Here is a 23,005-nt window from a genome sequence, read left to right on the forward strand (position 1 = left end):
TAAGTAAACCTGAGCAGACAAGGAAGCTATAATATAGTCAAAAGATGTGGGATGGGTGGAGATTAAATGTCATGAGTCAAGCCGTTTTTCCAGATAGCAAGTTAAAGGAGGACAATGTGAATAACACAGCTATTGTCTCATAATTTCTTGCTCTGCAAAACAAAGCAGCCCACCACTGACATAAACATACATGTTTTTATAGCATACAAAAGCATGCTACATTTACTCCTTATGCTTATCAAGACAAACGTGGCTTTGTATATTTCCAAAGGTGATGATTACCTGTCATATCCACAAAGAATGTAATTATCAAGACACCAACTAGAACATGAACAGCACCATGGAATCAAAAATATACTATTAACATTCTTATGAAGTTTGAATGAAAAAAAAAATCAGAAATACTTCGTAAGTAATAAATGAAGATTATTTGGGCAACTCATTTGAGTCAACTAGCCTCTTTGAAAGAATAGTTTGCATGTCAGCTTAGCTGCAGCATTATTAATGCTTCTTCAGTAGCTACAGTATAGGAACCTGAAACATACTTATATAAATGCACGGATCAATGTGGTAAACTTTCACAGACCAGAAGTACTTGCTCCCTCCATATACACGGAATATGTCAGTCTGTTCCTTTCCTATCCGACTCTTTGATCTAACAAGGGAAAACCGCCCTATTTACAGAATAACAGTTGAAACAAAAATCAGCATTATTGATGCAGGCAAAAGGAGGTATAACTAGACTCAATAAGAACACATACACTTTCCAATCATACGTTCCAGTCCTACAGTCCCAGTACCAAGATTGACTCCATCAAACTAGAATGAGTAAGACACCCTCATGGGCAGAGATCTCATCAAGCACAGTTGAATACACTTGTGGAATGAAGAAACAGAAAAAATAGAAGGAATCAAAGACTTGCCTCCCCAAATAATTAATTTTGATCTCACTAGAAGGAAAGTTATTTGACAGGTTATCTAACTGGATTTTTTTTGGCTTGTTAGAAATAACCTAGTACTTACAGAATTTGATCCAGGAAAATCATATCCTCCCATGACCTTCATGTAGGCCTTTTCTATTAGCGATACCCATAATTCATTCTTATTGTTAGAATAAGAGCAGAGGAGTTCCCCACTATGATCAACAGGTAACTGGTCATCTATGATTACCTGTGTAAAATAAACAAACGAGAAGTCATCCTAAAGCAAATACAGTATTCTGGAAATACTTCAAGAACTATAACAAAACCAAACTCTCAGCAATACATTTCTTCTGAGACACAGCCAGACCTGACCACTTTTTTAGATGTGGACACCTATATCAATCCTGCAGTGATCTGCCCTAGTGAACAAAAAATTGTATTGCCAGTTCTTACGCACACTGGACCACCGGGTTAGCAGCAAGCACCTGCCTCAGTTTCCCCTATATAAAATGGAGATGTTAACAGTACTTGCTTGTAAAGGGTTTAACATCTATTGAACACAGCTACAGAAAAACTCAGTAATTACCAGCAGTAGAAGAAAAAAAAAAAGCCACTAATATCCCTCGCCCAATTAGGAAAAAGAACGTATACTGTGTTCAGTAGCCAGCAGAAAAATAAGCAGTTACATATCTACAGCAAAACAAAACATGTCATATCACTTTCACAGTCTCTAGTTCCAGATTTAATTTTTTTCTCACTAGAAAGGAAAAATAATGTCAAAGCAACACTTGTGAAAACACTACCGTTTCTTCTTTAAATTATGTGGAATATACTTTGCATAAGTATAGATCATTAATGCAGTACTTATCATGGTCTGAAACAGTTTCCCAGCATAGATGTTTCAGTTTCAAATTGACATTACTCTACTACCAATACAGCCCATTTTCTGGTCAAATCCTATTCATTTAAGAACAGACAATCCTTTTCACAAAACACAGTCATTCATCCTAACAAAAAGCAGCAATTAGAAGATCTTTTGGAAAGAGTATGAAGAGCTTGTCAAGTACACAAGTGATACTTCCATGAAGTATCTGTTGGGTTGCCAGCAGACTTCCTGACCCAGAGGTTATATCTTAGCATTTAATAGCATTTGAGAACTCACCCCCCAGCCCCTTCTCTATGAATAGAACCACTTGATTTTTGAACTCCCATAAGCATTCATCATCCACAATGATCTGCAATAGTGACTGCTACACAGTTTTATTTTATGTCCTTATTTATATGCACTAAGAAAATTATATTTGTGAGATTATAAAGCTCTATTATTTATCTTCACGCATCTCCTCTCTTTACTAAAAATCTTTGGTCATCTGATTTAGTCCTTCAACCATTCCAGGCCTATAGCCTTCCTTGGAAGTTCTTCTCTGTACTTTTCTAGTTCTGTAACTTCTTTTCTGAGATGAGGTTGAAAAAAGGTTGAAAAAATACTCATTCATGAATATGGGATGCATTTTTTTTCCTGTATCGTTTTCATAATTCCTTTATGTAATGTAAACTTTTTTTTTATGAATTGAATGGGAGTAAGGCCATTCTCATGATTGTATATGCAGATAAGAACTCTACTGTTACATATTTCACTACCAAAATGAATCCCAAAAGGTTTAACAATTAAAAAACACTTTCCAAAGAAATGTACCTAAAGTTTTTGCTTTGTAAGTACAGCTTCACAGTGAAGCAGACCAAGCCCTCAAAATATACGGTTTAATCAGTAACAGTATTAAGTTTCCCCCCAATCATTTACCTTTCTAGGTACACCATTGATATGAAGTTTCACCATGTATTTGCCACATGGATTATACTCTGGTTCCCCTTTCTTATTCTGAGGGTAAATGATACTGTTAAAAAAAAAAAGAATAAGAAATTGTGACAAAGTACTTGGTTGTAGATATACTGATAACATGAGAAGCGGGATTAATATCGTCTGTTTCTAGAATTTACGCTAAGGATAAATGTGAAATTTTATGAGTCACTCAAATTTAGTAAAAGTGATAATAGTGTTTAAGTAGGTTTTATTTTCATACCTTACTCTTGCTGCAGTTCCTCCCTTAATAGACTAAGAAAAAGTACACAAGTAACCTAATCATTTCTCCAACAGAAGCAATGCAAACAGGTTTATCTTATTATTACACATACTGAAGATATGCAAATACCATTTAAATACAGTAACTGCCTGAATGATAGTCAAAGGTTTGAAGACTGCAACGGCACAGAACTCACTGTTCATGAAAAGAATGCATGTTCACTTCAAGAAGTAGAGGCTGAAACAAAATTCCAGGCACAACATTCACACACTGGTCTGGCAATGGGCTCTTGACAGACAGTCAGCCAAACAGATGCTAAATTTATCGTAGAATGCTAGTTAAACTGAACTGAGATAGTGTTGTTAACATTAACTCTGCAGTGAGATTCAAGATAGACCATCTGGCAGCCTTTAGTATGGCAAATAAAGAAAACAAACCTATAAAACACTGTAAGTAACATTTCTATTAAAAATAAAGCAAGCCTTCCAAACCGTTTGTTCTTCTCAAAGCACATCTGAAGTTAGACTCCAGTGTCTTTATACTCATCTACCTCAAATTGTTTTCATTTTTGGAAATGCTAAAGCCACACGTGTCCCAGGGAGATGAAGGTGAAACAAACAGTAACTTTTACTGTGTCCAACCATACAAATATAGAATCTCAGCTACAGTTGATGAAAGTAGAGAATACTAATCCAAATATTCTTCTATTAGTCATATAGCTATACAACTTAATAGATATCAATGTAAATACCACCACTGTAGAACATACTGCCAAAGCTCAGCAGTGTTAAGTCTGACAAGATCATACAAAATAATAGCTATTTACCTTGTAATCAACTTTTTGTTATATCTTCTTTCATATGCAGCACTGATAGCTAGTGATGCCACAAAAGAACAGTCTGACACTATTGTCTATAAAGAAAAGAGAACAATGATGTTATTTGCTAATACTTAGACACTGAAAAAAAACCACAGGGTCTGTGGAGAGGTGGAAAAAGTTATCGTTAGTTATGCCCTTCAAAAGGGAAAGGAATTAAACCGAGAGAAACAAGAGTTACTACAAAAAGGCAGGAAACATGTTGCTTGTTATACTGAGCAAACCAAATTTAAAAGGTTTAATAAAGGCAGTGAGAGGCAAGTGCAGCTCTCTCATCATTCACTCACACTTAACCTCTTCTTCTGCCCAAAACACCCTCTGTAACAGTAACTATACTCAATGGCAAAATCTGTTGCCCATTTCAGAATAGCTTAGGCCATCTGCAACTTAACACTACACAAAACATTTCCACTATTCTCAATGGGCCACTTCTGCTTTAAATAAAAAAATTAAAATCTTGCCCATTACTTTTTGTGTGAAATAAACTAAGTGAACTGTTTGCCACAGAGTACACCTTGTCTTTTTTCATGGTAACTTTACTACTGTTTTTGGAAGAAAGGATTTTCAGCTGGAATTCAAATTCTGGTTTTCATTTCCATTGATGACATACCTCTTCATTTTCATGGCTAGAAAATGCATGGAATTTGAGGTGGTATTATTTTTTGATTTGTTTATTTAGTCTTGAGAGAGTTAAGGAAAGCTCTCTCACATTTAGAGGTTCATTTCTGAAAAAGTACTCCTTTTCTCTTTTATAAGGTCTCATATTCCCTGCAATCAACTGTAGCAGCATACATTTCTCTTTGGGAACAACTTACCTGCTTTATGCTGAAACTTGATACAGTATAAATCATCGTAGGGTTATTTGTTATGTCATCTGGCCGTACCCACTTGGCAAACATCGCTTTCTGTTTGGGGGATAATGGTAACTTCCCACATTTATCGCTAGATTTACGAGAGGAAGGAAGTAGAAATAAATCAACAACTTAGAAAAGCTTTTCATGGTATATCTAGATCTTGTACTTCTGATAGATGGTACAAAATATACATACAACAATTACACAGGTGTAAGACTACTTAAAAGAACAGTACTCCAAAGTTGATGATTTGGGGTGAAAAAAGCAAAAATACTGAAAATGTGAAATAAAACCCAGGAGGTTCCTTCACAAGACTGAACAGGAAAAAGGAATTGCAAAAAAGCCATCTATACTAGCAGAAACCCAAATTATTTCCTTTACTTCAACATAATGAACTAATACTAGAAAGTTTCTTTAGTTCAGAAAATAGAGGTTTATCCAATTGTCAAGCCTTCAGTAAAAAACTGAAAAAAAACACCTACCAACCAGATGTCTTGTCTATTATGACTATGTAATCTGAACGTATATCATGGCCCATGAATAAACATCTAGCAGTTTATATATCACTCTTCCTCTGAAATGTTCTTTAGAGAAGAAACAGCTATCACCTTCATTTTACAGGTGGGATAACTGAGGCGGAGTGATATATACTGCAGTCAGGAAGTGGACCCAAGCTTCCGTCCTAGTCCAATACTCCAAAAAGCCAAATAAAATGTTCTGCTTGTAGGCCTGAAGAAACAACTGCAAAAGCACAGGAGAGCAGGATCTGCTTACATTAAAGTTCAAAGACCAAACTGGAAAAAGGAGGCCACAGTATTGAAATAACTCAGTCTGAATTATGCTTAAAATCCTACTTAAGCAGTTTTAAATTCTGAAGAAGAAAACACAGCAATAATATGGGAAAGCTTTGGAAATAAAAACAAAACAAGTTCAGTAATTGAATAGCACTTACGAAAATGGCATAGGGAAGGCAAAACGTTCCCTCAGATCAACACTCATGAAAGGGACATATTCAATACCATTAATTTTTGAAGTCTTTCTGTAAATCGTAAGAGAAAAATACAGTTACAAACTTATCTATCATCTTTTCAAGACTAAATTCATAAAAGTGACAATCAAATTTGTTTTTAAAACAAACAAGCAAACAAACAAAAAAACAACGGTGCTTCTGAAGGCAAGACGACCACCTCTTGAAAATGCAACAAGCACTGTCATTCATTTGATTTTGAAATGTGCAGCATTTGGTGGCTCAGTCAGTAATCCTACAAGTACATACCCTGTGGGCAAGTCACCATGCCAGCAGAGAAATGACTAAGCCACAAACCTCTTCATAGGTCTCAAAGTAACATGTAAAAATACCTTATTCTAAATAGAATTTCTCAAGTTCCTTCAGCAACTCGTTGAAGAGAATTTTAGGGTAAATTGACAGCAATTAACACTTAGGGACATTAAATTTCATCTAATTGGGGAGTATTTTGGAATGCTTTGTCAAACAATAACCAATAAACACACTGCATGTGTTAATTAGTACATTTTTGATTGAAGTGCATAGAACATTTTTTTAAAAAGAGAATCATACTTAAATGTGAATGCAATTAAGTTGTAATCAAGAATTTAGCTGAAAAAGGTATGTGAAATATTTTAAAATCAAATTAAAATGAAAGATAAGAAACAACTCTGAGTTATCTGGCAAGACCTAACACTCCCCCAAAAAAATCCACAGAACAGAAATATACACTGCACAAACAAATGAAATTTTAATAAGGCAATTCTACATGGTCTGCTACTTTTCAGATGCACATACACTTCCATCTTTAGGACTACATCCTTAGTCCATTTAAGTCCCTGCAAGTAAAAAACAGACTAAATATTTTAAGATCAAATACTGGACAGCGTTGAACATCACCCTGAACACAATATTATTTACCATGGAGGGAGAAGGAAGAATGCTGAAACACCTATCAGACAATGCATTTTTGCATATACTTGATTTTTTTCAAAATTCACAATTTAGGCTAAAGATTATATGGATTCCTTACTGTTTGTATATTATCCCTCGTATAATAAAAAAAATCAATGCAAAAAGAGCTAGATATAACAGAAGGCATAATCCTGAAATATATTATGCTTCCTCAATTTCCAATGAAATATTAGTTGTATCACCTGTAAAAACAACTTTGTACCTTGTCATCTCAGAGTTGGATTTTTCATGAATTCAATCAGATATATACAAAAATGCAGCTACCAAAAAATAATTCTGGCAGTCAATTATAAAAAATTGTCTTCTAAATACACTCCAGAAAGTATGCTCTGTGGATAAAAGCTACTGATTGCATGACCACAGAGAAAACAATAATTTAACATGTATATAATGACAACAATGGAGTTAATAAGTAGTGTTTTTCCAAGACTGTTTTGTGTATAATAATTTACTGTCTAAGATACACGAAGGATGCATGCACAAATTTTAAAACTTTGGAAGAGCTTGGCCTTAACTTACCTGAGTACTTCAATCTCCTCTGCAGTGTATCTCTGACCTTGAGATTCACTAGCTTGTACTGCTCTGATTGTCTGTGGTTTATCATTTAAAGAAAAGTCAGGTCCCAATGGAAAGAATGTTCTGACTGGCTGATTTGGTTTAGCTGCATTTGACTTCTCCTTCTGAGATGACTTTGACATCGATACCTTCAGTGCCTCTGCTCTAAAGCAAAAAATATATATATATTCTATTTACAATCTTAATAAAAATAAAGTTATGTTTCAGTCATTTATTTCCTTGTGTATGCTCCCACATTTGTTAAGTGGGATGAACAAATGCTCCAGTTGACCAATACCACTTTTCCCAAGAAAAATCAATTCACGAATAATATAGATAGAAGATAGGTGTTTTAGAAAAAGTTCAGTACTGATGTCAGTACTTCTTTATTTTCCTATTCTAGAATCAATGAAAACATACCATTTGCAATTCAAATATAAACTACTTTCAGCAGAACTCATCAGATTTTGTCACCTTTAAGACTATGCTAATAGGAGAATTTGGGTAAGCATTCATTATCTGGAACCTCAGAAAAAGACCACAAACTCTAAGAGAAAAAAATCCCTCTTAAGAGTAATTCACAGACAGGACATAGTAGGATCAGAGTGATAACTCACCAACGTTGGCTTCAGCACCACCTACTGCTTTGCCTTCTCTCGGAACTTCAGGATTTAATTTGTCTAGCAACTACCATAGCAGAAAAATCCACTACCATTACCACAACCCAGCATTTCAACTGCTTGAAGACTGTGTTTTCAAGAGACATATTTTTTGTTGTTGCATTGAACTGCTGGCTTGCTACACATTCAAATCAATGTTTTTTTTTTTTTTTTTAAACACAGACTGAAATAGTGCTGGAAAACAGTTTATACTAAAACAGCCCAGCACAGTTCGTTTCCATCATACTGCTAATTTAAAAGGACTTGCATTGAACTCACACTCACATAACTTGTTTTAGATATAGACTCCCATGCGCTAGATTTACCCATACAATTAAATCACTGCCTCAAGCTAAGTATTATACTCACCTATCCAGTGCTTGCCGAGCCAGCTGTTTCAGTTTTGACTGCAGGCCTGCTTCTGAAGTTTCACTAGCCTTAAATTCAAAACAAAATAGAAAAGCTACACATCCAAAGAAAACACAGGTTTTATAAGCTCAGTTGGTAAAATTCCACACTTTTAAATTACAGTCAACAGTAACTACCCATTTTTTCCAATTCTCCTTTGAAACAAGCAGATGTGTTTTTTTAAAAATCTCAGCATAAAAAGCATACTTAGCAAGTAAATATCATTTTGAAATCCTAGCAAATGCTTGTAGAATGAAAGCGTTATTTAAAATTCTTCAGTGTGGGAAATACTATATGCAAAAAATTGCCAGAAGTATTAACCATACTAAAATTCTGGACAGGAAAAAATATTAAAAAACAAATGTTATGTACACTACTGAACTTAGATGTGCTCCTTTCTCCTTTTTTTTTAAACTCCCTACAACCAAGTCAAAAATAATCATAGTAACTTAGGAAAAGATAGGCTTGAATGTTCACTTTCATTGAAAGAGTCTACTTGAAAGTTAAAAATCTTGTTCCTGCAGATGTTAAGCATCTAATTATCCACATCACGGCACCAAAACAGTTATAAAGTGCGCTAGCTTCTATTCCCAGTTGGGAGGTAGGCCATAATAGATTACTCATACAATCAGTTTACACTTTTTTTCCTTCCAAGTGAAGCATGACTAGTGGAGCTAGGTAATCCACAAGAGGCACAGCATGAGGTGTGGCTCCTTCTGTGACACCCACAAGCAGGTTTCAGGGTCTAGCTTTGTACCTTGACTGATCCTAGGTCAATTGAGGAAACAAAAAGCAAGCTACTTTCACCCTAAGAAACGAAACTAGAAGCACCCTTTATAAGGAACTACTTTTATCTGGTAATAAATTACTCTTAAGAGTTCCTTGTTGAAAAAGGCTTTGAAAGATCCATGAAGGTAAGCAGTGGATGTGGTACTCCTACAGACCCATCCAGGAGACAGCCACAGAAGAAAAGGAATAGCTGCTCTCTGCCTGCTCCAAGGGTAAGAAAGTAGAACTCTCCACCTGAATACACCGAGCAGAAAACGAGATACTACTGCTTCAAGATAGCAGAGTTCCTTCAATCTTCTTTCATCCTAGGAAGGCACTTTTTGATCCCCTTGAGGGATAAAGCCTACACTCACTTTAATAAAACAATATGCTAATCAAGATCAAAAGAAAGTTCAGTAGTATCTGCACACAATAAGAGATCAGGTAACATCAGTTGTTAACATAAGATAATTTTGGAGTAACTTCTATATAGGTAAGTAATATTTGCATGCACTGACACAACAGAAGGAGGAATGCAGCAGAGGAAAAAAAAAGTATGCTGCTGCAGTAAGTTTTATATAATAGACTGAGGAAGTTCTGATGCAACAGCTCAAATGGAAAAAAAAAAACATAGCAGTTCTACTAGCTCTTGGTCTGATTATGCTGTATAGCCAAGGTTTTTCAGGCTACCTAAAACTGGTTTGCAAAAATCAGAACAAAGGTTTTACTCTAGTATGCAGCAATAATAATGTCCCCCTCCCAACAACCCATATATATTCACACTATAAAAAGGGAAGAGAAGAGGAAAAAAGGAAAACAGACTTGGTGGAGTTACATTATGATGGTGAGCTCTTCCTATAATGAGTTAGTTATGACAACTGAACTTAAGAGAAAAAAGCAGTACCTGTAATTATATTTTTCTTGTATTACAGCCAATTTATCACTACCGTTAACTTCAACGTGAATCAAATTCACTCATAACAGCTTTAATGCTGAGCACTGACTAATCGAGTGGTACTTTTTTTTTTTTTCTTACTAGTTTTGGCATTGGGGACTTTCGTTTTCAGGAAGTGTTACATGAAAAATTTCCCATAAATTACTTCCTTTAATATACTCAGAAAGTAATATAGCTGACACACTGGCAAGTCATCTTCAATTTTAACTGTTCGTAATTTCTGCTTTAACATTGCATTCACTCTAGTGCAGAAATTAACAAGAAAAAAGTTCCAGAATATTTCTAGTTTTTAGTATAATCTGGTTCAGAGAAAAATACACAAATCACAAGTCCCCATGAATTTAGTGTTGAACAACATAACGACTGGAAGAAACATTAAAAAAACAACCAATGGAAAAAAGATCCAAAAGCAGGTTTTAGGAATACAGGTACTCCATTTTTAAGCGTCTTTAGGGGTCAGTCACTTGTGTAAGTGGAAGAATTTCTTACCATCACATAATTCCACCAAGTTAACTTGTAGCTTAACATACTGTTTTCAAACAGAGTTCCACCGCTTCTGTGTACAACTCTATAGCTTCTTCTGCATTGCCTTTGTCATCTTCATCAAAGGCCTGTGTAACGAGGAAGTGAGCACGCTCCAAGTCCAACTGTTGCTTTGACTTCAGAGGATCTGTTTTCTGTGACTGAACTAAATGAAAAAGAGTATTTAGCACTGAACAGCAGCAGACATGTAAAAGTATCCTTAACACAGTACTGAAACTCTAGCAGTTCTAGCAGATGAACATTATCTATTTTTCGACTGGAAACAAAAGCTTTGCAAAGTTTGCTACAGACATCTTTGCAACGATAGAAAAAAAACCATCCCACCTCCCAACCCCCAGAGCAGAGATGCTCTCAGGATATTTCATATGTCAAGTACCATACACAAAATCTTTCATATTACACTAAAGACAAGGTTGTTTCATTATATAAAATATTGCATCATTTGTGAAAACACAGACACCTAAGGAACACATATATTGCAGCAGGTGATATCTCATTTAATATTTTTATTAGTGACCTGCAGAACATGTGGTGCATCTTCATCAAGACTGCAGACCCCACCAAACCAATTTACTCCATGACACAGATGGTATTCAAAAGGACACAAACTAAAGTAACAGGGTGACAGGCACCTCAGAAAGTTCTACCAGGAGAGGTGCCATGCCCCACACCTGGGACAGACCAACACCCATCACCAGACAGACTGGGATCACCCAGCTGGGGAACAACTCTGCAGAAAAGGGCATGGGGGTCCCGGGGAGCAGCTGGGTTGCCAACCCCAAGCAGCAATGGAGGCTAGCAGTGCCCTGGGCTATGCCAGCAAGAGCACGGCCAGGAAATCAAAGGCAGCAATGACCATTCCCTACTCAGGGCCCAGTAGGCTGTATCTGGAATACTGTGTCCAATCATGAGGGGCCCTAATCATGGTCAGGAGCAGAACTTGTCCCGCTACCTAATAGCAACCTGCCAATAACCGCGAGGTTATCAAGAAAATGGATTCAGACTCTTCAGTGTGGTGCAAAGCAAGGGAGTGAGAGAACTGTCTACAGACCGAAATGGAAAGTTCAACTAGACACAAAATAATAATAATACAAGGAAGATAACTGCACCCTGGAACACCAGCCCAGATACACTGGGGAATTTCTGTCTGTAGTGATTTCCTGGACTTGACCAGACCCAAGCAACCTGGTCCAAAAATCAGCATCTACCCTGATCTGAGCAGGAGACTGGTCTATAGACCTCCCACCATCCCATTTGGGCTGAGTGATTCTAAATGAGAATTGCAGGTGTACAATAACTGTAAATTTTGATTTATGTCCAAACACTTCTTGTGTTCTTCCACCCTCCTGAAGTTAACAATTCTACATAAATATTAGAACACACCTGCTTTGAATCCATCATGTTGCTGAGGCTTAGATGGAAGTTTTGATTAGTTCCTGATTGTTGATTTTTTTTTTTTTTTTGCTATTGCTATATTTAATTATTTTCTCAGGTTTGCTGTGCAGATATGGTTCCTAGGAATATTTAAAAGGAAAGAATATCCACACCCAAGTGCTTAGAAAATAAGTCTTCTGCACCATGCTTCACTTCTGAGGTATTCTGCAGAATTCAAAACACTGACGTGCTTATTGTATTTATGGTCCGTTACATAGTACAAAAAAAAAATAGAAACATGAAAAGCAGAGCAAACATCACAGATAAATATTTCACAGCACTGAAAGGCGTTCTACTCAATTTAAGCAAAGGTTTAATTAGAAAGCTCCTTACCCACCTGCTGAATGGAGAGCTTGAACTCTCTCCAAGTACTCATTTATTTTTTCTTGAATATTTTCCAGGCTTGACCCTGCCATCCCAGCATAAATCAAGGCTTGTGCAGCTTCCTGCAAGGAAAAGTATTTGAAACAAAGATAATATTTCCTGCCAGGAAAATTATTTTCAATGAACAGAGGACCCATAACAGCCATAAGATGCATGAAAACAGGACCCTACATCTACATAAAGACTCAGTGGCTGGAGGGAAAAATCCTTTGCAAGGAAGTTATAAATGAGATCCAATCTCCTATGTTCAATTTCTCACATATGGGACAACCTATAAAATTATAATAAACCTTTTGAAGTTCTTTAAGACCTGATCTTAAATCTGCATGAATAGTTAAATGCATGAACTCGGAAATTTTAAATAAGCTTTCACAAGCATGCACCAAAATCATTTAAATAAAGCTCACAGGTCACAAGCTTTTATCTTTAAAGATGCAGCTTTATGGTTAAAAAACAAGAAAACAAACAAACAAGAAAAAACACCAAAACACAAAGCTAATGAACTTATTTGCATTGAATTTGATAATAATGAGAAGAAAACCAATATAAAAACTTTTCAAAATCAAACCTATAGAATTTTGGTTTATAAAGTCTTTTCTATTAGTGTTACTCATATAATGCTATCAAATCTTGAAATTCTATAAAATTAAAGTTTCCTAGCTCCTCAAACTTTGATCTTTAAATGTCTGTAAGCACACAAAACACTGGATATTACTCAAAGTACTTCAAGGAGTGAGCGTAGGTCTCCAGCTCAAATGCACAGTGTGTTATCCATGTTAAGGCTATTTCTATACTGCACAAATCTATGTAGAAAAAATGCCTTCAATTGCATAAGCTGTCTATCCATTCACTAAATTTATGAAAAACACATTAAGGTTTGGCAGGGATGTAACAGCCACAGCTGATGCAGTCTCACAGGCATATGGAAAACTGAAATTTGTCACTCCTAAAAACGAGGATAAAAACCTTACTTTGTCCTCATTATTGTCACAGGGGGAAAACAAAGAACAGACAGACTTCTGCAGCAGTGCTTTTCTTCCTAGCAGCAGCAGATGAGAAGGTGGCAGTCACGTAGCAGGCTGTGTCTGTAGGAAGCAGAGCAGTAACTCTCCGAGAACTGCTCCACAAAGATGGTCTCCAGAAAGGCTGCTCCTTGCGGGGCAAGTACAGTCACAGCTGGCATGTCTCTTGCTCACTTTGTGGCTATGATGTTTTCAAGCTGATCAGTTTATTCTCATAGGCATCTGCCTCGTTTGCCCAAGCTTAAATATTTATCCTCGTAAGCACAGGCTGTATTTTACTGATGGGCATAGCAAAACCAAGAACTTCATGCTCATGGTCAACATCCATCACCATATCACAAAGGAAAACAGAAGTTCTGTTCCTTTTATGCGTAGCAATTAATTACTGTTAAGGTCTAGCAAACAGCTATTTTTGAGAAAACCATTCTTACAGGTACCTGCTCAAGGACCATATGCACATCTGCGGCATACCAGAAGTATATATAGATCAGACAGATGTTGTATCCCTCTTGTAAGCTGTCTGCGTACGACGCACAAAACAAATGTGGATCTTCAAACCAGTGCGTCAAAAACCATGCATAATTGATGCTGCTCCTGCAGTTTCAAGCACAACTGTTCTACCTGGCCTTAAGAAGCAGAGCGACAACAGGCTTCTACGTATTAAGGGCTGAAGCAGCTGACCAAACGCCTGCAGAGCCAGCACACCAACTGTTTACAGTGACATGATGGAAGCGCAGTTCAGACATGGCATTTATGACCAACAAAGTTGCACAACAGCAGGAAGTAAACAGCCATAGGAACTCCATTCAGGCAGGTCTGTTTGTAAGTACCCCCAAAATACTAGATAATATTTTATAATTACTCGTTTAGTCCAACTTTGACAGACACTTTTTGTGCAACATCTAGAAAGCCAAACTTACCTATGCTAAATCACACTTAAAAAATCCTGCTCTATCAACACTTGCTGAATTTGCTCTCTCACCCTTTCTGATCACGACATGTTTGAACACCAACACCTTCATGTATAATTTGACACCAGATTCACCACCTGACCTCGGACAGCCAAGAGCCACTTGTCCAAACACCAAAATCGTTAAGCGTGGGGTCGCGATTCAAAGCTTTTCTCATACAAAGCAATGTCCATACTCATGCTGCTCTGTGGCCTAGCATCTCCGCACCACAAAACCTTCTCTGCGTTACTCTCTTCGTCACACACAGCACGAGGTGCACCAACACCACTATGGGCGTGCTTCCGCTTTTAGCGAGAATATCACCTCTATGCAGCAAGGGAAAGAGATTTTCTGTATGCTTAATGAAAACATGAAAAAGTGATTATTTGCACAAAAAGGTAGTTTTCTCCTGAGGAGCACCTGATGATTTCTTACAGATATGTTGAGCAATGTCCTGTAATAAAGTAGCTCTGCGCACAGCTAACATGCGCACACCGCTGCTGCTAAGCACAGGGCTCACCGGCATTAATATTGGCAATTATACCTTGGGAACGTATACACTTCCCATAAGCAAACTTGGCTCACCCCACATTAGCAGGTTAAAGACCTTTTCCGACCCTTTGGCACTCGCAGGCAGCGCCCACGAAGGAAGCCCTTGCCCAGCTGACGGAAGGATGACGGAATATCTGAGGCTGCTGCTGCGACAAACAACAAACACCGGCTTCCAGGAAACCCTCCCGATCTCCAGCCTAACCCCGCCACCCGCACACCCCCAGGACGAGGCGGACAGCGCCGCTTCCCCTCCGCCAGGGGCCGCCCGCAGCCCCGCAGCCCCCCAGCCCCGGGGCAGGGACCCCGCCGCCCGGCGCTGCCCCCCCGCCCCATACCCTGTAGTAGAAGACGGCTTCCTGGTAGCGCCCGCTCTGGTCCCGCTGCACCGCCAGCTGCGCGAACTTCACCGCGTCCAGCTCCAGCGCGCTGGCGTCCATGACCGGGCCCTGCCGCCCCCTCCCCGGCCCCTCTCGGCCCTTCCCCTCCCCGCCTTCCCCTCCCCTTCCTTGGCCTCCGCCCCCCGCCCTGACACGGAAGCGGGGCGGCGCATGCGCGCCCGAGGGAGGGCGCTGGAGGTGGCGCCCGCCTGCGGTGTGGCGGCTGGGGTTCGTCCCCTCGCCAAGCCGGCGGGTGTGGGCTGCCGACGAGGAGGTTGTAGGGGTGTTGCTGCTGTCCTCTGAGGCAAAGGGAGGGGTTTTGTTTGTTTTGTGCTTTTTACTTTTTTAATGGAGGTGTTCAGTGCAGTAGCTTCTTCAAAGCCCTGTGCTGTGCAGGCGGCCCTTTTAGTTCATAGAATCATAGAATCACTAACATTGGAAAAGACCTCCAAGATCGTCTGGTCCAACCAACCCCCTACCATCAGTGTCACCCACTAAACCATGTCCCTAAACACCAGGTCCAACCTTTCCTTGAACACACCCAGAGACACTGACTTTACCATCTCCTTGGGCAACCTGTTCCAATGCCTGACTACTCTTCTGAGAAGAAATGTCTCCTCATTTCCAACCTGAACCTCCCCTGGAACAACTTGAGGCCATTCCCTCTAGTCCTGTCACCTGTGAGAAGAGGCTGACACCCAGCTCCCCACACCTTCCTTTCAGGTAGTTGTAGAGTGCAATAAGGTCTCCCCTGAGCCTCCTCTTCAGACTAAACAACCCCAGCTCCCTCAGCCGTTCCTCACAGGACTTGTGTTCCAGGCCCTTCACCAGCTTTGTAGCCCTTCTCTGTACATGCTCCAGGGCCTCGATGTCCTTCTTGTAGTGAGGGGCCTAAAACTGAACACAGTACTCGAGGTGCAGCCTCACCGGAGCGGAATACAAGGGCATGATCACCTCCCTGGCCCTGCTGGCTGCACTATTCCTGATACAAACCAGGATGCTGTTGGCCACCTGGGCACACTGCAGGCTTGTGTTCAGGTGAGCATCAGCCAGCACCCCCAGATCCTTTCCTCTGCACAGCTTTCCAGCCGCTCTGCCCCAAGCCTGTAGCACTGCACAGGGTTGTTGTGACCAAAGCACAGGGCCCGACACTTGGCCATGTTGAACCTCATCCCATTGGCCTCTTTCCATCGACCCAACCAGTCCAGGTCCCTTTGCAGGGCCTTCCTACCCTCCGGCAGGTCAACACTTCCCCCCACCTTGGTGTCATCTGCAGACTTGGTGAGGGTGCACTCAATTCCCTCATCCAAATCATCAATAAAGATATTAAGGAGGATGGGTCCCAACACCGACCCCTGGGGAACACCACTGGTGACTGGTCACCAGCTGAATTTCACTCCGTTCACCACCACCCTCTGGGCCTGTCCGTCCAGCCAGTTTTTAACCTAGCAAAGAGTGTGCCTGTCCAAGCCATGGGCTGCCAGCCCCTCCAGGAGAATACTGTGGGAGACCGTGTCAAAGGCTTTGCTGAAGTCTAGGTAGCCTATATTAACAGGCTTTCCCTCATCCACCAGGTGGGTCACCCGGTCATAGAAGGAGATGAGGTTGGTCAGGCAGGACTTGCCTTTTATGAACCCATGCTGACTGGGCCTGATCCCCCAGTTGTCCCACATATGCTGCATGATTCCATTCAAGATGACCTGTTCCATCACCTTTCCAGGTACCAAGGTCAGGCTGACAGGCCTGTAGTTCCCCGGGTCCTCCTTTTACGGCCCTTCTTATAGATGGGAGTCACATTAGCAAGTCTCCAGTCATCCGGGACCTCTCCAGATGACCATGACCGCTGATAGATGATGGAAAGCAGCCCAGCAATCACATCTACCAACTCCCTCAGCACCCTCGAGTGGATCCAATGTAGCCCCATGGACTTGTGACAGTCCAGGTGGAGCAGCAGGTCTCTAACTGTTTCCACCTGAATCATGAGGGGTTCTTCTGCTCCCCATCCCAGACTTCCAGGCCGGGAGGCTGAGTACCCCGAGGATAAGTGATCTGGCTAGGAAAGACAGAGGTAAAGAAGGCATTAAGAACCTCAGCCTGTTCCTTATCCTCAGTAGTCATGTTCTCCCCTGCATCCAGTAAAAGACGGAGATTCTCCTTGGCCTTCCTCTTACCGCTAATATATTTGTAAAGGGAGCATTTTAGTTTTATGCCTGTATGTCGTTATAAACCTAAAGTAGAAAACATTTATAAAAAAGTTTATTATGATTCCCCCTCTTAGAAAATCACTTTTCTTTTGGTGTGCTACAGGCTGGTAGTTCTGTAACCTGTATTTTTTTAATTATTATTTTTTGTTTGTTTTAATCTTAGGACTAATCAAGGAAAGGCTGCGCTCATTCAAAGGCTGCTGCTGGTATTTGGTTTCTTGTTTGCCTTCTGTCACCTGTGTCTTCCACAGAGCTTTTGTTGCATGATTAATTTCTGCAACATGGGAGGGCTGAGTTGATGAGAGCTCCAGGCTTTGTCTGTTCCAGGCCTTGTCTGTCTCCAGGCCTTGTCTGTTCTGTGTGCATTGCAAAAAATGTTTTCAAGGCTGTGCCCTGGAAGGATTGTTTCTGTGAATTCACAAACTACATGTCAGTGTGAAAACCAGTTCAGCTATATGTTTATTCTTTCAGAGTTTCTGTCTAACATGATAATGTACAATAATAAGATTTTACTTCTTTCTTAAAGCACAGCTTACCACAAAACATTGTTTTCAGGAGATGTGAGAATATGCCCTGGAAATTTATTTGGAGGCTTTTGGAACACCTCTACTATGCAGAAAGTCTGAGAGAGCTGGGGATGTTCAGCCTAGAGAAGAGAAGGCTCTGGGAAGACCTTATTGCAGCTTTTCAATACTTAAAGGGGGCTTATAAAAAAGATGGAGAGCAACTGTTTGCTCAGGCAGATAATGATAGGGCAACAGGGAACAGTTTTAGACTAAAAAAGAGCAGATTTAGATTATATATAAGAAAGAAATTCTCTACTGTGACGGTGGTGAGGCACTGGCACAGGCTGCCCAGAGAAGCTGTGGATGCCCCATCCCTGGAGGTGTTCAAGGCCAGGCTGGATGGGGCTTTGGGCAGCCTGGTCTGGTGGGAGGTGTCCCTGCACACAGCAGGGAGATGGATCTGGGTGATCTTTAAGGTCCCTTCCAACCCAACCCATTCTTTGATTCTGAATAGACTTAATAAGAGGTGCAGCTAAAAGTTGGAATACTAAGTACCAAAATACTAAAATCTATTATTTTTCATCTCTGAATTTCATATGTATAGAGATACTGTTCTCATTCTATCTTCTTTTCTGCCTTATACTTTTTAAACTTTATAGACTGCAGTGATATAAAATGCAGTAGTATTCTATGTAAAAGATGACTTGCTTCTCGTCATCTGCCTGGTCCTCAGATTTGGAGGACCCTGACTGAGGGAACAGTGATTTTCTGTCTGTGGTCACTGGAATTGTAAGGGACCTGTTGTATAGGTTGAACGTTCGTAAGTCCATGGGGCCCCATGGGGTTCACCCCAGAGTACTGAGGGAGTTAGCGGATGTTACGGTTTGCTAGCTACAGCTAACTAGTTCCCTATCAACAATTTACCGAAGGCCTCAGGAGTCTGGGGAGGTTTCTGCCAGCTGGAGGTTAGCCCGTAGAATCATAGAATGACTTGGGTTGGAAGGGACCTTAAAGATCATCAAGTTCCAACCCCCTGCCATGTTACATCCATTTACAGAAAAGACACGAGAAAAGGCCCCGGAAGCTACAGACCTGTTAGTTTAACTTCAGTCCCTGGAAAAGTTCTGGAGAACACTATCCCGAGGATTACTGAAAGGCAGTTAAAGAACAAATAAAACCTTTAAGAGGGCATATACTATTGCAATTATTAGTATGTTAGGAAGCACTTCTGTTGATGGGGCTTTGAATGTATGAAGCTACTTAGTAAAAGGAGTCAATTACATTGCACCACTAGATGTCCATCTACTGTTAGATAGAACTAGCACTAGAAGTTTTTGCATGGTGAAAAAGGCAGAAGTTTATTTCGGCTCTGGTTTAGTTACAGATGTGTCTTAAGTTGCTTTGGTTCATTTTGAAATTATAAAATCACGTTACTGTCATTCTGTAGATAATTTTTGTTTAAATAGAGCTGTTTCACCAGAGATTGAATTCCTCCGAAATTTCTTTAGATTACTTTCTTAGAAAAAGTACTATGATTCACTGAAAGTAAAGAATCCCTCTTTATACAGTTAAAATGCTGTCTCTCAGCTTTCTTAGAGGTTGTAATTTTTGGCATCTGTTTGGAAGTAAACAGTCATGGTGATAGGAACTGTGATCCCAACTATGAAATAAAGGAAGAAAAGTGAAAAGTGTATTTTGTTAGAAAGATTATTCTTCACCTTAGTAAGCACACTTCCTTTTGGAATTGCATCTGCAGATCCTTCCTTCTGACTGGGTTGACTGGGAAAATGAAATTAACGAAAGGAAGTTTTATTAAATAAAGCTTTATATGAAATTAATGTTAGAGTGGAAGGTACTGATGACTTCCACTGAATGAACTATTGCATTAAGAGGTCTGCACATACTATTTATGCTTATATAGATATATATAATCAATCATGTGCATCAGGCTGATAAAATTCGTATGGAAAATGAGAGAAGCTTCTGCTGCAGTAGTCAGTTGGGCTGGGTTAGTTGCTAATTGATCTTATGCATGTAAGGCATGACTGAAGATAAGATACCCATTGGAGGGGAGCCATGGTACAAGTAGTTCAGATTCCCATTCTGGGGTTACCTTGTGCTATTGGTAACAGGTGTACCCCAAAGTGAAGTTTGTCGATTAAACTACATCCGCAGCTGCAGAAGGAAGTTAGGCAACAGGGTCTGCCTAACCTGATGTTGCTGAGTCACGCAGGGATAGCCCTTGTTGAAGACCCAGTTGGAACATGTTGTTTATCAAGGGGACAAAAGTTAGAACCACTGACACCTCCAGTGATTTGTACCCTCCTGCAGCTGCTGGTCCTGTGAACGTTTGGATATTAAGTGTTGATTTCTCATATTGTAATGGTGTTCATTTGTTTTCACCACATGGTGTGACCTTGAGGAGTATCTGCTGCTCTGTGCCAATTTACCTTGCAAATGCTTTCGCCCTGCAATACTAAGTGTGAGATCAGTGAGAGGGAAACTAGTTTGTGCATACCGTATTCAGCAATGTCATGTGCTTGGGGCAGCTGCTGATATAGTTTACACTGGATCTTCCCAAACAGTGATTTTATTTGCATGTCTTAATTGACAGAGAGTCCTTCAGATGCATGACAGGGCTTTGACCCCTTTTTGTTTGATTCTTCTGAAACGTGTCTAATTAGATGGTAGGTTCGTCAGAGTTGATCTCAGTTTGTCAATTCCAAGTCATTTGGAGACGCTTGGCAAGGATGGTCTTTTCTGTAGAGCAACATCTGAGGCTGAAATACATAGCTCTAGGTTGGAGCTAAGCATGCAGTATGATGTACTCAAACGTCTGGAGCGGATGGTTTTAGAGCTTCTGCTTCCTGTAAACTCTGTGGCACAAAGAAATTCAATCAAACATCCATTTCTGAACTGCATCTGTAACTGTCTTTAGAAACACTTACGTGTAAGGTGAGATTACTGTTTAGTGCTTCCTAACCTTGCAGCTGAATCTGGGCAGGTGGAACTCAACGGTCTGTCCTGTAGACACCCAGTGGCAAGACTGGTATTATGTCCCTTTAGGAAGAGACCCAGTCTCACTTTGCGTTTGAGCTTTGATCAGTGTCTTTGATTTGATAGCATCTTTAATGCTTCCAGTAGATTACAGACATATCGAAACGGGTTAAAATTCAACTGATGTTTAAGCATGGAAATTCCCAGCTGTATGGAAGGCTTGGAGAAAATTCACAGCATTTGCATTTAAGGAGAAGGTTACCTCAGTGAACTGTGGGGAAACTGATATTCCTGAGAAATGCCTGGGATCACAGCAGCGGTCTCTAGATTGCACTTAAGCTGGTTTGACATTTGAACCGGGTAGTTTATCCTCCTGTCACTACTGATGTTGAAGTTGATCCATAAACTTTGCCTTGGAAACTGCCTCTTTTTTGTGCTTGATATACTTACTCTCGTAAGCAGAAAAATCTTTGTTTAATTAGAAGGGTGCTTCTTCAATAAAGCACGTTCTTGCAGGATTTTATCAAATATCTGTATTTTTATTAGTGTATTTTGGGGCTAGCAAGATTTTTGGATTGTCAAAGTTATTTTTCTTTCACAAATGAACTTCATTACTATACTAATGACATTGGACTTTAATAATTATGGAGGAACCTTTTTAGTAAAAGTGTTTTCATGTCCTTAGGCCATAAGATCTAGGTGGGAAGAACAAATGTATGTGAGGGAATGAGGAAAAGGGGAAAAACAAACAAATCTGCTCAGAATACCTGTAATGGGAGGACACTAGGATACTGAAGAACTCCTTCAAGACTATTTTTCTTGATCATGGTAAATGTCACTGTAGTGAGAAAGTTTGTCCTCGTCAATTGATGCAGAAAACAAATTTCATAGTATTCCGAGTAAAGATTTAGCCTGCATCTTAAACTTCCCCAGTCTTTCTTGTTATGTACAAATATGTTTGTGTTCAGTCGAGCCATTTTTACCTATAGATTATTTTTAAATATCAGAAAATGATGTGATTTTTTTAAATTATTATTATTTTGTAGGAGGCCAGATGCAGTATTGTTGTCATATAAACAGACAGACAGCAGACAGACCTCACAATGCCACTAAATAAATAAATAATGCCACTTGCACTGTGTAAGAATGTCTCAGAAAAGGTAAAGACGCTCCAGTGTTTGTGACACAAATATGTATGCATTGATAGACTTGATTCAGTTTTTGCATATACTAAGCTTATAATTAATCCTGGTGACATTTTCAAGCTTAAATTTGGTCACATGCATAAATGTTTACACAGCTGGAACAGAAGAAATGGTGTACACTATGTTTGAGTCCCCTTAATCTAACCATAATTCTTCAGCTATTATCAAAACAAGCATGGAAAAGCTAAAAACAAACAACCCTTAGTTCTTCAAATGAAAAGTTAGCTATTTTTTCCTCTCTGTAAGTAACCAGAATCTCCCTTTAGTCCTATGGGACCACTGTGCAGTGTTTAACTGTGTGATAAAATAACACCAAGTAGAATCTAGTATGGAGCTCTAGCTCCCTCATCATTATAGGATATCTACTACAAACTTCCAAAAATGAGTTCACACTGATTCTTGAAGTATAGATATTTAGGCTCTTTAATGTGAAATGGATGAATACAATCCAAAGGAGTCAAGAACAGAAAAATGTTAGGTGGAAATGTCACTTCCAACCTGGCTATCATCACCCTACATTTCCACCTGGAGGTGGCTTTACAAATGACAGTCTCGTTCTTACAGCTTTTTGTTGTTGTTGTTGTTGTTGTTGTATATTGAGTGCTTTGAAGTTTGAAACAAATAGGGTACTTGTTTGGTTTTCAGTAGGATAAGTATCCATCAGAAGACAGTGAACAAAAGGATGTTCTGAAAATGTCCTTCTAAACTAAGACAATTTCTATAATTTATTTTTTAGGTACTGCAGGCAAGGAAGGCAGTACTGACTGAGT

At 39.6% G+C, this 23,005-nt stretch overlaps 1 protein-coding gene across 3 annotated transcripts in view; it reads right to left on the reverse strand.

Annotated features, from left to right (window-relative positions):
* The window catches only part of CAPN7 (calpain 7), a 34,171-nt gene extending 18,699 nt beyond the window's left edge, over positions 1-15,472 (reverse strand). Inside the window, exons 1-10 of one of the 3 annotated variants that reach the window (XM_035549678.2) lie at positions 15,282-15,472; positions 12,376-12,484; positions 10,592-10,749; positions 8,300-8,367; positions 7,236-7,436; positions 5,688-5,774; positions 4,697-4,823; positions 3,831-3,916; positions 2,725-2,818; positions 1,024-1,170 (exon numbers count right to left, since the gene is read on the reverse strand). In XM_035549678.2, the coding sequence (XP_035405571.1) occupies positions 1,024-1,170; positions 2,725-2,818; positions 3,831-3,916; positions 4,697-4,823; positions 5,688-5,774; positions 7,236-7,436; positions 8,300-8,367; positions 10,592-10,749; positions 12,376-12,484; positions 15,282-15,383 (1,179 nt within the window). In that variant the 5' untranslated portion in view covers positions 15,384-15,472. Of the gene's footprint in view, positions 1-1,023; positions 1,171-2,724; positions 2,819-3,830; positions 3,917-4,696; positions 4,824-5,687; positions 5,775-7,235; positions 7,437-8,299; positions 8,368-10,550; positions 10,750-12,375; positions 12,485-15,281 lie in introns of those variants that run through there. The other 2 variants (XM_035549680.2, XM_035549679.2) reach the window with 2 other exon arrangements.
* Between the last annotated feature and the right edge of the window lie 7,533 nt (positions 15,473-23,005).

Source organism: Cygnus atratus, chromosome 2 (assembly GCF_013377495.2).
Source record: "Cygnus atratus isolate AKBS03 ecotype Queensland, Australia chromosome 2, CAtr_DNAZoo_HiC_assembly, whole genome shotgun sequence".
Lineage (NCBI taxonomy): Eukaryota > Metazoa > Chordata > Aves > Anseriformes > Anatidae > Cygnus > Cygnus atratus.